Source organism: Bidens hawaiensis, unplaced genomic scaffold, assembly GCF_021521415.1.
Source record: "Bidens hawaiensis isolate Kalapana, Puna unplaced genomic scaffold, B.hawaiensis_p1.1 tig00056238_1, whole genome shotgun sequence".
Classification (NCBI taxonomy): Eukaryota; Viridiplantae; Streptophyta; class Magnoliopsida; order Asterales; family Asteraceae; genus Bidens; species Bidens hawaiensis.
In genome coordinates, this window is record NW_027506361.1 from 26,696 (window position 1) to 41,170 (window position 14,475).

Genomic DNA, 14,475 nt, shown 5'->3' on the forward strand with positions numbered 1-14,475 from the left:
ATCGTTGACAAATAGCTCTTTATGTAGTAGTGTATATTGTATATGTAATGTGAAAGTGACCTCAAATTTGTTCATTGGTGAAGCATTGAAGTGACACGTTTGCCATATGAATTTTTTTTAATGGCTGCGTACACTCATTTATCTGTACTCCTATACTTATACTACTCTAATTGTTTAAAACCTTAGTCTTCACTCCTTAAAACAGGATAGGATATCACTTAAGAACATGAAACTTTTGATTTTGATCAACCAAACTTCCTACTTTATGTTTTGTTCAGTATTATTATTTAATGTAAAAGTGATACCAAATTTGTTTTTAGTTTTTGTATCCTTAAAAATGAATTCTATTTTTCCCTTGTATACCAGAAAAATCATTATTTTTTGTGACTTGACACTAATATTTTATAAATTTATATTATATATTAATAAAGTAAAACAATACATTTACATAAAAATTTGGCTATCGATTATTATGACGTATCACTTGTAATGTATTAGGTTTTGAAAAATTGGATTTTAATGGTCTTTATGTTGTTGTCGATAATAATTTCATCTGAGAATATTATTTCTATCAGTTCCGCATTTGCACTATATTTTCTCATTAGACCTCCACAAACAATAACTTAACTTCGTAAAGTTTTATCTGAATCTCAAAATCATGTTTTAAGGATATTGATCGAAAAAATGATACGAGCCAATTAATATAAAACTTACCTCGAAATAGTGGAATTGACAAATGGCACGGCGGATCTAGGTCCAAATATTAGTATTCGCATAACCCCACCTATATCTATAAAAAAATTGGGATACCCTAAAATTTTGTTTTATACAATTGACAAAACGTTGTAGGTTTTATTAGTGAGTATAAATATAATTAATTAGTGTTTAACAAACGCATAATAGCGAATAATTAATACCACAAGTTGTCAAAATATTTGCTTCGATGGTATTGGAGTATGCCTACTGACAGCCAAATATGTAACGCCATAGGAATAGTCCTCTGGAACTCAAGTAAAGCAAAATCATAATTTTTTATGTTGAAAATATAAGAATCAGTCAAATATTATCATAATTTCGTATAAACCGTGTTTCCAACCAACAAGTTTGACCTGTAAAAAACGTAGCAGTCTTTTTCTGGAAGAAGTGGTCACTCTTTACAGTGATCATATATATTAATATATCTTGAGACACAATATGTCTTTGTTCTCCACCTAGTTCATATCTATAACTTTGATCATATAAGCCTATAATCATGTCCTTTCCTAACAATCACGAATTCGAATCCTCATCATCCTTAGAACAACCACAACTATGTCGCCAGTTTACGATTTCTGAGATTCAGCTAGCAACACAAAACTTTGACGAATCATTGGTAATCGGACGTGGTGGATTTGGTAAAGTTTACAAAGGAACCGTCACATATGGGGATACTCTTTGGACAGTCGCAATAAAGCGGCTTGATTCAACTTCCAAACAAGGAGCACTAGAATTTTGGACTGAAGTTAAGATGTTATCTAGGCTAAGGCACTGTCACTTGGTGTCACTGATTGGCTATTGCAATGATGGAGAAGAGATGGTTCTTGTTTACGAATATATGCCCCATGGAACCCTTGAAGATCATCTCCACAAACGTGTAACTTCTCTAACTTGGACAAGACGGCTTAAAATATGCATCGGAGCCGCTCGTGGCCTAGATTACCTTCACACCGGTACAGGTATTAAGCATGGAGTTATACATCGCGATGTTAAGCCGTCAAATATATTGCTAGATGACAGTTGGGCGGCTAAGATTTCAGATTTTGGATTATCTAAAATAAGTCCGATAAATCAGCCATCGACTTATGTTAATACTGTGGTGAAAGGCACATTTGGATATCTAGATCCTGAGTATTTCACAACCGGTAGGCTTACAAGAAAGTCTGACGTGTTTTCCTTTGGGGTTATATTGTTTGAAGTAATGTGTGGGAGAAAAGCCGTAGATAAAAGTCTTGATTCAGAGCATTGGGGTTTGGTAAGATGGGCTCAAGACTCTATTAAAGAAGGTAGGCTAAAGGAAATTGTTGATTCGAGTATAAGGGGGATAATATCCCCTAAATTTGTAAAAGAATTTGCCCAACTAGCAGATCGGTGTTTGCATAGCCATCCGGAGCACCGTCCTACAATGGCCCAAGTTGTGGTGGGGCTTGAGTCTGTGCTAGGCTTACAAGAGAAAGCCAAAAATACTTCGAAGTCTGGGGGCATGACGATATTTGGGAAAAAGATACCCATGTTTATCTTTCCATTCAGTGGGGAAAACTCAGGTATCATGTTCTCTTCTAGCTTTGTGTGTTCGGTCACCTCTTAGTTTTTGCAGCACACAAGGTATTAATGGATGAGTGGTGATCTATTTATTTGTGTTGTACCGATCTTTTCTAATCTCCATATTTCACAACTTTTTTTTCTTTCGGTTGAACTTGTAGATGGAGTTTTAAGCTTGAAATCCTTGAAGTACCACCTTAATACTATTGAAGGTGAAAACCACATATTTCGTCGGTTTGATATTGATACTCTCCAAGTTGCAACTGAAAACTTCTCCGAAGCTAATAAAGTATCTCAACTTCGATTTGATTCCATGTACAAGGTATATATTCAAAATCATGTATTTGCTTACATGTTTTATAAGGCTTGTTTTGTGAGGCTTCTTGTTATTTTCAAGACACTCTCACTTGATTACTCTTTTTTCAGGGAAGGCTACCAAATGGACAAAATATAGCGATTGCCGAATTATTTTCCTATAGATTTATAGAAAATCATATGTGCGAGGCATCGATACTAGTAAAGTGTGAACATGAGAATATAATCAAGCTACTGGGATATTGCATAGAAGAAACAAAAGTGTTTCTCATCTATGAGTATGCATCTAATGCTAGCCTTAATCACTTGCTACATGGTATATATAGCTTTTGGTTTTAAAATGTATATCTTATTCTTGAGGCCTAGGTTCAATCGACAGGTTGCAACTAAGCCTAGCAAAATGGTTGTGTCGGGTCAACACATGTTTTAAGCAACTTGAGTTTGTGTCATGTTGACATATTTGTTGTGTGATGTGTTTGTAGATCCTTTGTGTACTCAGTTGGACTGGAATAAACTCTACAAAATAATACTAGGTGTTGCTAGAGCACTTGTTTACCTTCACAAGCATGCTCCCATACGAACCACACATGGTAATCTAGGAGCACGAAACATTCTCTTAGATGAAGCTTTTGACCCCAAACTATAAGATTTTCGGTTCGCAAGACCAATCAACGAGATTGACTGTGTTCATGTTGACACATTTCGTGGGACCTTGTAAGTACACTATAATTCGTTTAAAGTTCTTTTCGATACTATCATTTGTATTGTTGATCGTGGATAATACTTGGACACATGACAGAGGTTACGGAGCACATGAGTATTGGACACAGGGAGTTTTGTCAACCAAGGCAGATGTCTATAATTTTGGTGTCCTGGTTTTGAAAATTGTGACTCGGCATCAGATGTCCTATTATTTGTCCACCGCATACGTAAGTATGGTTAAGGATAATCAAAACTTGTTCATGGGTAATTTGTATTCCATATAATATAGCTACAAGATTATGACATGATGATTTTTTGTAGATTGAGAGAAATTGGTTGGAAGGAAACCTTTCAGATATAATTGATCCGAGAATTGATGTCGATTCAAGTTCCATGACAAGATTTGTGGAGATTGGGTTGTTGTGTGTTCAAACAGATGCAAGGGATAGGCCAACAATGGAAGAAGTTGTTGACATGCTTCTTGAGAACTCATCTCTAGCTCTACATGTGTCGAAAATGCGAGCAATGGTTACAAGCAGAAAACTCAGATAATATTAATGTGCCGGTTGATGATTATGACACTACTGGAGTTGAAGAGTTTGTATTAGATTTATGCCCCAGATAGTCAAGTACTATTTTAAAAGAGTGTATCATAGTACCAAATTTTATGCAATGGACTTTTAGTTCATTACTATTTAATGTAGAAGTGGCCTAAAATTGGTTCATTCATGAATTGACATGTTTGCCACATGGAAAATTTTGTAACAGAAAGTTAGATGTTTTTATAGTTTCAATTGTTAGGTAAGGAGGGAATAGGAGCGTTCGTGGGTACCTGAATTCGGGTATAGCATCCTAATCGGGTGCGTTGTCGCCAGTGGTTGGAGTACCCATTCAGGTATGCCTAACCGGGTATTACTCACCGATAAGAGACAATGTATCTGGCTTGGATCGTTGGTTTTTTCTTTTCTTATTCAAAAAAAGTGACGCTTTATTATTAGTCTTTTGAAAGGATAAATAAGCGGCCAAAATTAAAACCCAACAAAAATAAGTAAAGGTTTATTCATTTATTTGATTTAGTGTGAACCATATTTTAACCTTTTTTTCATTTACTTCATTTTATTTTTTACTTTAAATGTTTTATTTATTTAAAAGGGGGGGGGGGGGGGAGGGGGGAGGCGGGTAGGATACTTGAGAGTAATGTTGTTTGTGATTAAGGTATTTAATAATACTTTAGAAGAGCATCAGTCCCATCCTAATATAACAATATGTTAAAATACACTGAAGGTGCTAACGAAAGATTACATGTATTGTGTGGAAGTTCATGTAAAGTTATATATCTAAAGTCTTATGATGCAAATACATATAATATACATCGTTTTATTGTTAACTATGATCAAGTCACAAGAGGAAGCCACAACTAGTCCAAACCGGATAATTGATTGATCGATCGGGTCTAGTGACCGACGTGTGACCAATCAGATGTTCCGTACGTCTAAATATTGCTATTTTATTGTTTCGGTTGGTTTAGTACATTACCAATTATTAGGTTTTTAACCCGTGATCAGACATGCGATCTCATCTGGTTATTATTTATCATTTGTTTATTAATATTAGATTATACATGTATTAGATTAAAGTATTCACATCCCTTAAATGCATTTTAGTCTTTCAATATTACCAAAAAAATAAGGAAAATTGGTTTTAAATAATCCAAACTATGGTCTATTGGTAAATATCCATCTCAACTTTACACTTCCTTGCTGGCAGTACCAACTACTTATGCATCTATTTTTAATGGGCCGCGACTAACGGATGTTAACTCCGTTAGTTTTTGTCTGACGTGGCGATCCCAGCTGTCAAAAATCAGATTACGTGGACGTCTACGTCGCGGCTGACTGTGTATTTAAAATATATGTATATATAGAGAGATTTACTCTCTCTCTCTCTCGCCCCACCCCCTCTCTCTCTATCTCTCTTCATCTTCATCCATCATCACCCGCCCCACCTGTCACCACCATTTGCCACTGGACCACCGCCATCGCACCCCTGTCACCACCATAAACCACTCTGATCATCTTCTCCGTTTCCGGCGAGACCACCATCAACCATCACCGCTCGGTCACTTGAACCACCACCGGACTACCTTCATATTTGCCAAAACCCTAATCACCTGTCTTCAAACTCAATAATTACAACCAAATCTGCACACAAATCACCCCAATTTAAACAACAATAATAATCATTAACTGAGTGTAAATTGAGGTGATTTGTGTGCAGATTTGGGTGTAATTATTGAGTTTGAAAACAGGGGATTTGGGTTTTGGCAGATATGAAGGTAGTCCGGTGGTGGTTCAGGTGACCGAGCGGTGATGTTGATGGTGGTCTCGCCGGAAACGGAGAAGATGATCGGAGTGGTTTATGGTGGTGACAGGGGTGCGATGGCGGTGGTCCGGTGGCAAATGGTGGTGACAGGTGGGGCGGGTGATGGTGGATGAAGATGAAGGGAGAGAGAGGGGGTGGGGGGAGAGAGAGTAAATCTCTCTATATATACATATATTTTAAATACACAGTCAGCCGCGACGTAGACGTCCACGTAATCTGATTTTTGACAGCTGGGATCGCCACGTTAGACAAAAACTAACGGAGTTAACATCCGTTAGTCGCGGCCCGTTAAAAACAGATGCATAAGTAGTTGGTACTGCCAGCAGGCGAGTGTAAAGTTGAGATGGATATTTACCAACAGGCTATAGTTTAGATTATTTAAAACCAATTTTCCAAAAAATAAATATTTTTGTGGTTATTACAAGTTTTTTTTTTAAATTGTACTACATATTATATGTCAAGAACATAAAATAATTTGACTATCTTGTCACGTGTCACTTGTAATGAATTAAATTTTGGAACCTGTTTCATTCAAGTTTTTAATTTTTAAATGGTCAATGCACATATTTTATTTTGTATAGGTGTAATAACATTTTTTCTTTTGAAATTTTAGATACATCATTAATACCATTAAATGCACAACAAATTATATTATAACATCTCTACATTTTTAACCAGATCATCTCAAATCTCAAACTTTTAACATCTCTGTTTCATCCTTTGTGGTCTGTAATAAAATAACTTAGGGGCGTGTGAAATTTCTTATATAACTATTGCAAAAAGTTATCTCATAACAACTTATTCACTCACATCTTTTAATCTTTTCGATACCTTATATTAACGAGAAATTATAAGTTATAAATAAGGTAAAATAAGCAATCATAAACACCCTCTTATTATTTTATATTATTTAAGTTATTATTCTTTTATTTTTTATGTCATTATAAATCAAATATTTATTATATTAACGTAATATTTCTTATATCAAATTCCTAGATGTATTTTCAAGATAAAGAAACTTGCCAATAACACGGGGTGATAGTTGAGACGTATGATCTTTATGTTCCAAACCGAACCTCAAAAGGTTTTCTTTCCCACATTTTTTGATAGATAGTTGACATCCCGTCTCATAACTATCCACTTAGCTGATATAATAATAATAATAATAATAATAATAATAATAAATTATACTAAAACACACTATATTTTCTCTATATTTCAATTAAATAATATGTTTTTATCGTTTTATAATTACTATTTCTCTTTTCTTTACTCACAACCATTATCAAAATATATTAAAAAATTACAAGGAGTGAACAACAGTTTTTCAAATATATAAAAACTATTCACTCATAATACCCTAAATCACTTTTTAAATTATAAAAAACATCGTCACATAACACAGGGGGTTATATGGGAAATCCTAGTTAAAACAGCATTGTCTGACCAGAGTATGACAACATGTATTACAAATTTAAAGAGTTCGATAACCTAAATATAAAACTTTCATCGTTATAAAAAAAATAAAAAAATAGAATAGAATGTTACTTGGTGTTAGGTTTCATCATCATCATCATCATCATCATCATCATCATCATCATCATCGTACTCAGTATATCCCACCAATAGCAAAGCTATGGTAGGGTCTGAGGAGGGTAAGATGTAGGCAGCCTTACCTCTACCCCATAGGGATAGAGAGGCTGCTTCCGGTGAGACCCCCGGCTCGATAGTAGTTTTGCATCAAGCCTTGGACATAAGGCACATAGCACTCAATCATCGGGACACCGGCTGATCGGTGCATGTACCCTTATCTTTCAGCTATCAACGCCACTACATGATGCCTGATTAACCGTCCGTCACTTTTAACGTTATTTTCACGAGATTAGTAAAATAACGTCAAAATTAGTGCAATTTCACTTTTGCCCACCCGAAAGCAAGCAGGGCTAACTTGGTGTTAGGTTTGATTTTAATAATAATAATAATAATAATAATAATAATAATAATAATAGATCCTTCCTTGCAGCAAAAGAGGCGTTACAGTAACGAAAGAAAGATAAAAAACCAAAATAAAACCAACACAAAGAGAGAGAAACAATACAAATACAATCAAACAGATATCATCGTTAGGAGGGAGAGAGAGATCGTTCGATCTAACTCCAAAAACGGGTCTCAAAATCCCCAATTTCCAAAACCCGACTCTCTCTCTCACCGATTAGATCGGACCCAATTCAATTCAATTGAATCAACCAGGGGTTTATGTAATAAAACCCCATTTCGATTTCGGAGATTAAAGGTTTGTAATTTGGATTGAATGGCGTCGGATCAGGTGTCTAAGAAGCAACAGCAATTGGAAGCTGGCAAAAAGCGGGTATCTTTCTTTGTCAATTCTCAAACCCTTTTGTGATATTGATGCATATGTTAGGCAAGTTTAAAATTTGGGAATTAATTTTGGATTATGTGATTTGGTGGTAGTTATTATTATTAGGTTAATAATGTAGTAGTTGTAGTTGTAGTGATTTACACTTTTTGAGATTCATTTTGGAATACTTATTAGTTCATATTGAGTCTTTGCCTTTTTAGGTGTCAAATGGTGTAATTCCCTTGAATTAAAATTATTGTTAAATGATGCGAAGAGCGCTTTAAAGTTCACATTTTTAATACTTTAAAAGTTACCCGTGTTGTAGAATTTGCTAGGCGCTAGTCGGGCGATGGGGTATCGACCAGAGATTAAACGGATTGGAATTTTTTGTTTGTGAATTTCACTTTTTTTTATACACGCGCACATTTTTATGTGTAAATATTTGAAGTAGACAGGATTTAACCTCTCCTCAGCCCGTTCAGTATCTAAATAACCGGAAATAAGGCCGATTAGAGCTAGATTCGACCGATTAGGTTAGGTCTGGCTTTGACCTGATTGTTGAATGATGCAAATTAGGTTTACATGGGATTTAATATGAAAGAAAAAACTGGGAGCAAATTATATGAAGTTTGTTTGCATTAAACACTATCGCAATATGTTGCATTTGTTGTGAATGTATATTAGGAAGCTTTAATTGTTTGATTTTGCGATTTGCCAATTAGGTTAATGTAGTTGTAATTCACATTTTGAGGTTAATTTTGAAATAGTTAGTTCGTATATGAGTTTTGGGTGTTGATTGGTTTAAACATAATACATAGACTTGTTTCTTATGTAGATTTTGAATTATTAGCAATTGATGCAAATAGTTTTTTTTTTCGCTTTCATTGTTCTTGAATGAATGTCAGCTAAGGATGTAATAAATAATATTTGACAAGGTCATTCTGCAATGACTCATTACAAAAAAAAATATGTTTAATTGAGAGTATAATGTGACTTATAGTTCTGAAAATGATGTAAAGTTGTATCTTTTGTCTTCATAAAACGCTCATTGTTTTGTCTCTCTCTTCTCACTATTTATATGAAATAATATCCACCTTTTAGTGTCGATGTTAATGTTTGTTGATGATTTGTAACTGCTTCTTTTCGACCCTAGTGGTTTATGTCATTTTTCAGTTTATGATGGTTTTTGCTAAAGATGTTCAATTGTTCATATTAATCGTTGATTCAACTAAATGTATGATGCTTATTGCTGAATGATGCTAGTTATAATTACTAATGCTAAATTTTTTAACTGGTTACTTTCACCATTGATGTCTAATATATTAAGTGTACGTGCATATTGATCCCTTTTGTTATTTTTTTACTAATGCTAAATTTTTGTCAACTTTGATCTTGTTAGATTACTGCTAAACTAATAGTTTTATTGTCAAAATGACATTTTGTTAAATTTTTATGTTTATTTAAAGCTTTATTCTTGTTTTGCATTTACAGTTAGAGGAGTTTCGTAAAAAGAAAGCAGCAGCCAAAAAATCTGCGACTACTAGTTCTACTCATTCTGCTAATGGTGACCTAAAGGATGCAAAACCTCCAGTTTCTGATTCTGTTCCAGTAATAACAGACACCACATCTGATTTAGGTTCAGGATTTCATGCTGCAAAAAACGAGAATAAAACAATAAACGCTGTTGAAGCTGAACCCGATGTGAAACCTTTAAGCAGTTTCATTAAACCCTTTGCAAGTCCAGGGCCCACATATTCAACCGATGGAAAGTTGGACAATAAAGCACCTTATAAGGTGGATCCCGAAAAAGATCAAGCAGTTAATCATCCAGAAGAAAATATTTACCGCAGTTATAGTCATTTTAGGAATATAAAGCAGGAAGATACCTCTAAAATTAGTAGAGATGTAAAGGATATTATTAGCTCTGCAAGTTCTGTAACCACTCAAGTTTTAGTTAATAAGTCTTCTCCTGAGAGATCTCATGGTTCTTCATTTGCCAATAACTTAAGTTACAATGATCATCAGCCAGCTAATGACACGACATACAGAGGTAATAACTAATTCACCTTTTAAGAACACTGTAAATTTTAGAGGTGGTAGTTTTAACTACTTTACTTATGAGTCGATTTCAGTTATGTTTTTATCTCTAACGGGTCAAACAAAGGAGTTTAGAAAATATAGTTTTAAAGGAAACGGGTCAAATGGGACACTATTTATTTATAAAAAGGGCAAATATCATAAAAAACCAAGATACTTTTTATTTTTCTCATAAAGGTTGCTTAACTTTTTGCACATTAAAGTCCTTCTACATGCTAAATTTGAACAAATTTTGCAACTTTTCCAAGTTATTAAAAAAAATTCAAAATTAGCATGTAAAGGTCTTGTATGTGCAAAAAATATGTTTTGAGACTTTTGTGAAGAAAAAATATAATGTATATTGGTTTCTCATGGTATTTGCCATTTTTCCCTTATAAAAAGTTAAAAGTTAAAAAGTTCCAGTTTTTTTTTGGACAAAATAATATTTTGGGCCAACCCAATTCGACTTGTAACTTTTTTTACTCGTTTTGACCTGTTACCCAACCTTCTACATCAAGTAAACTCTACGTAGTGTTTACTTTTGCTGTACTTTCAAACTTGCAGATACTCCTTTTGAAGCTAAGAAATCTATACAAGACATGTTGGAGAATCGTTATCCTCCAGTTTCTTCAGTGGATAATAAGGACCTGTTTGATCATTCAGCCAATGAAAACAGATCATCTTTATGGTCATCTGAATCTATATCTACAAACAACATATCAGAAGCTATACCCTCGTATAATCAGGCGTCCATGTCACCAGGCTTAGCTGGCAGAAAATCCCGACCGTCTTTCTTGGATTTGATCAACGTGCCTAAAAATGCAGAGACAGATAAAGATAAAGATAACCCGTTTAGCTCAAAAGTTCACCCCGTGGATCCTCCTGTTTCATCCGATTCTCAACATTCTATCTTTAGGCAGGGTATTAATGAATTTAATATGGAGAAAACTAGCAATTATAATTCAACAAAACAGAATGAAGATTTCGCTGCTTTGGAACAGGTTTATCATCTTATCTAAAGTTATCGATGAACTTTTTTTTACAAGTTTAATACTTTCATGATGTTTATTTGTATTAAATTATCTAAATATTATGTACACGCCTCCTGTTTATTATGTTTTACATTAACTGATGGTTTGTTTCACTTGCTAAATGTTCTGGAGGCACATATACTATACGCGTCTAGGTTTTTTAAACTTTTTTTAAAATTTTCTTGAGCAGCATATTGAAGATCTTACACAAGAAAAGTTTTCTTTGCAACGAGCTCTGGAAGCTTCTCGAGTTCTAGCTGAGTCATTAGCCACTGAAAACTCAGCACTAACCGATAGTTATAACCAACAGGTAAGAAACATTTTTTTATTATTATTTAAATTATACGAGCATGTCTTATTTTTTAGAAACTTAATGAATTTCATGTTTTAATTTTTTTTTATCTTATTAATGTTTACCTTTTTTTTTTCTTTGCAGGGAGGTGTTGTCAACCGGTTGAAGGCTGATATAGAGAGCTTGCAGGACGAAATTAATGCTCAGCTGGTTAGTATGTTATATAATATGAAGTATTTTTTACTGTATTTACATCTGTTAATTTTTATTTTTTTCTGATAGTTTTCTTTAAATTTTTATGTGACTAGGTAGAACTTGAGGCTGTGAGGACCGAGTATGGAAATGCCATGTTAGAATGTAGTGCAGCTGATGAACGTGCCAAGTTACTGGCTTCTGAGGTTATTGGATTAGAAGAGAAGGTAATAAGAACAATGCATATCAGTTTCTGGCTTGACCATGTTTTTTTATATGTTAGTTATTAAAACACATCTTTTTTTAGGCACTCAGATTGAGGTCTAATGAACTAAAACTGGAGAGACAGTTGGAAAATTTGGAAGCTGAAATGTCATCACAGAAGTACGGTCTGAGCTTATGGCTTTAAAGTACTACTCAGTTATTGTGATTTAAGCATTCATATTTTAAAGTAGGGTTTGGATATTAGTTAAACAGAAAACTATGACATAATGCTTAAATCTGAACGTGTACTAGTTTTATTGCTATATTGCTATTGGACGGTTAAAAAAAATTATTTTTAAATATATTCAGGAGAAAAATAGCCAGCATGGAGAAGGATTGCCAAGATCTGCTGTCCACGATTGATGCTCTACAAGAAGGTATTTATATGTTTAATAATATGCGTACGAAAATTTAACCTATAATACTATTTTTGACTCGCTGACTGTTGGCTAACTGATCCGTTGGTTTGACTTTTGGAAGCCAGTTCTTTATACATTCTAATGATTTTTTGTAAATATAAAAAAATATTTTGAACAGAGAAAAAACTTATGCAATCTAAGCTGCGGAAAGCACCTGTAGTTGTTGGAAAGTCGGTGGATATTCAGAAGAGTTCAACTGTTAAAAAGGAAGCATCAACTTGTACGGATGATCTTGGTATGTTATTATTTTATAATATAAAAAAGCACATTTGTCATCATAAAAGTTGACTTTAGTTGCAAAGTAACTTCTAAAGCTTACAAAAATAAGAAGAAAAAAAAATCTTTGTGATGCGCTTGTGATTTCTACATTTTGATATTTTTTCTTGATTTAGTAGATGAGAGTGAAGATACATTACCTGGTCCCACAAACCTTGCAACACAAGCTACCCTTGGTGAAAATGATGCTAGTAGGAATCTTGGTCTTGAAGTTTCGTCCTCAAGCATACCTCCAGATCAGACGTTCATGATTCAAAATATCAACACACTTATTTCCGAGGTAGTTCCTTCTAAAAATATGATTTTTATCAGTCGCTTGTGATCCCACTAATAAATTCTTAATACATAAATATTGTTACGCTTGTCTCGTTTCAGTTAGCTTTGGAAAAACAAGAATTGGTGCAAGCTTTGTCAGCCGAATCATCTCTAAGTTCCAAGTTAAAGGTATGGTGTAGAGAATCAGTCACGTGATATACACATTATAACGTTATCATTAATTTATATATTCTTTCGCATTATGAAGGATTTGAACAAGGAACTATCTCATAAACTCGAAGTTCAAACACAAAGATTAGAGTTGTTGACTTCTCAGAGTATGGTGGTGACTGATAATATCCCACAAAGAAAACCTGCACCTCGTCCCGTTGTTGATAATACTCCCTATGCTGACGAAGGCGACGAGGTACTAAAATACTGTTATTTTGTAATCACAAATATTTTGTTACCTTAGTTTAAAGGGATTACTCTATAGAATAGTAACCAAGTTTTGAAATTGTTCCAATCAGGTCACTAAAGTTTCTTTTTTGTTCTAATCCTATATATTTTACCTGGATAACAGGTTTTGTAGGTATTTTTTATTTTTAAATAGTTTGACATTGCAAAATATATTTTTTAAAATTGACAAAATTAGTAAAAATTGAGAAAAACAAATTTTTACTGTAAAAAACTGGAAAAAAACCTGAAAAGTGCAAAAAGTTATTATTATTATTTTTTTTGCAATTTTTCATATTATTATTATTATTTTCAATTTAAAAATTATTTTTGTCAATTTTTTAATTTTTTTTTTTGCAATGACCAACTATTAAAAAATAAAAAAACCCTACATGACCTACTATCCAGGTAAAATATCTAGGATTAGAACAAAAAGAAAACTTTAGTGACCTGATTGGAACAAAAGATTTTATGAGTGACATGATTGGACAATTTCAAAACTTGGTTACTATTCTATAGAGTTGTCCCTAGTTTAAATGCTACATATTTAAAAGCTCATATTATTATTATTATTATTGTTATTATTATTATTTTATGATCGTCATAGGTTGTGGAAAGAGTTCTAGGATGGATAATGAAGCTATTTCCTGGAGGTCCGTCAAAGAGACAAACGAAACATCTTTGAAAACGCGGTTACTGTGTCGGAGGTGCAATTTCATCTTCTTGGGGTATAGAATTCTGGCAAACAAAGTGTTTCCATGTTTTTTATGGATGTGGGAATGCAAAGAGAGTATACTGTGTTGAAGAGAACACTGTAAAATCAATGCTTTTTTATCATATTTTTTTAATCTTTTTTTATAGAGATGTGAATTATCTTTTTCTTTTGAGTTACACAGGTGGTGGTCTTTGTATGTTATGCTCATAATGTTCATAATGTATTATTGTGAGCAATGATTTAATATGGTTTTTAAGGATTGCCATTATGGTGTTTTAAAAATTGTAAAGAGCTTATTATTCATTTTTTTTTTGAAGGTGCTAAGTATAAGAATACACTTTTAATTTTAAATTTCTTTTGTTTCTAAACTTTTGTTCAAAACTCTTAAAACACATTATAAGATTTACTAGTGTAAGAAATGCGATTATATTAGTTCAAGTGAA

General features: G+C 33.5%; 1 protein-coding gene and 1 pseudogene across 3 annotated transcripts; both read left to right on the top strand.

Annotated features, from left to right (window-relative positions):
* The first annotated feature begins 1,195 nt into the window (after window positions 1-1,195).
* On the top strand, window positions 1,196-4,170 carry LOC143617645 (uncharacterized; annotated as a pseudogene). The gene is made up of 6 exons (XR_013150864.1): window positions 1,196-2,300; window positions 2,460-2,620; window positions 2,725-2,929; window positions 3,096-3,327; window positions 3,413-3,551; window positions 3,637-4,170. The product of XR_013150864.1 is annotated as an uncharacterized LOC143617645 (transcript).
* A 3,813-nt stretch (window positions 4,171-7,983) lies between these two features.
* On the top strand, window positions 7,984-14,340 carry LOC143617640 (protein BLISTER-like). 2 transcript variants are annotated; one of them, XM_077090134.1, is made up of 13 exons: window positions 7,984-8,065; window positions 9,548-10,106; window positions 10,697-11,133; window positions 11,354-11,473; window positions 11,600-11,665; window positions 11,764-11,874; window positions 11,955-12,031; window positions 12,221-12,288; window positions 12,449-12,565; window positions 12,723-12,886; window positions 12,982-13,050; window positions 13,130-13,288; window positions 13,925-14,340. In XM_077090134.1, exons 1-13 carry the CDS (start codon window positions 8,009-8,011, stop codon window positions 14,000-14,002), a joined length of 2,082 nt encoding a protein of 693 aa, XP_076946249.1. In that variant the 5' UTR covers window positions 7,984-8,008; the 3' UTR covers window positions 14,003-14,340. The 2 variants fall into 2 exon arrangements, with proteins under 2 accessions (XP_076946249.1, XP_076946250.1); XM_077090135.1 differs by having other exon boundaries at window positions 12,726-12,886.
* The last annotated feature ends 135 nt before the right edge of the window (window positions 14,341-14,475 follow it).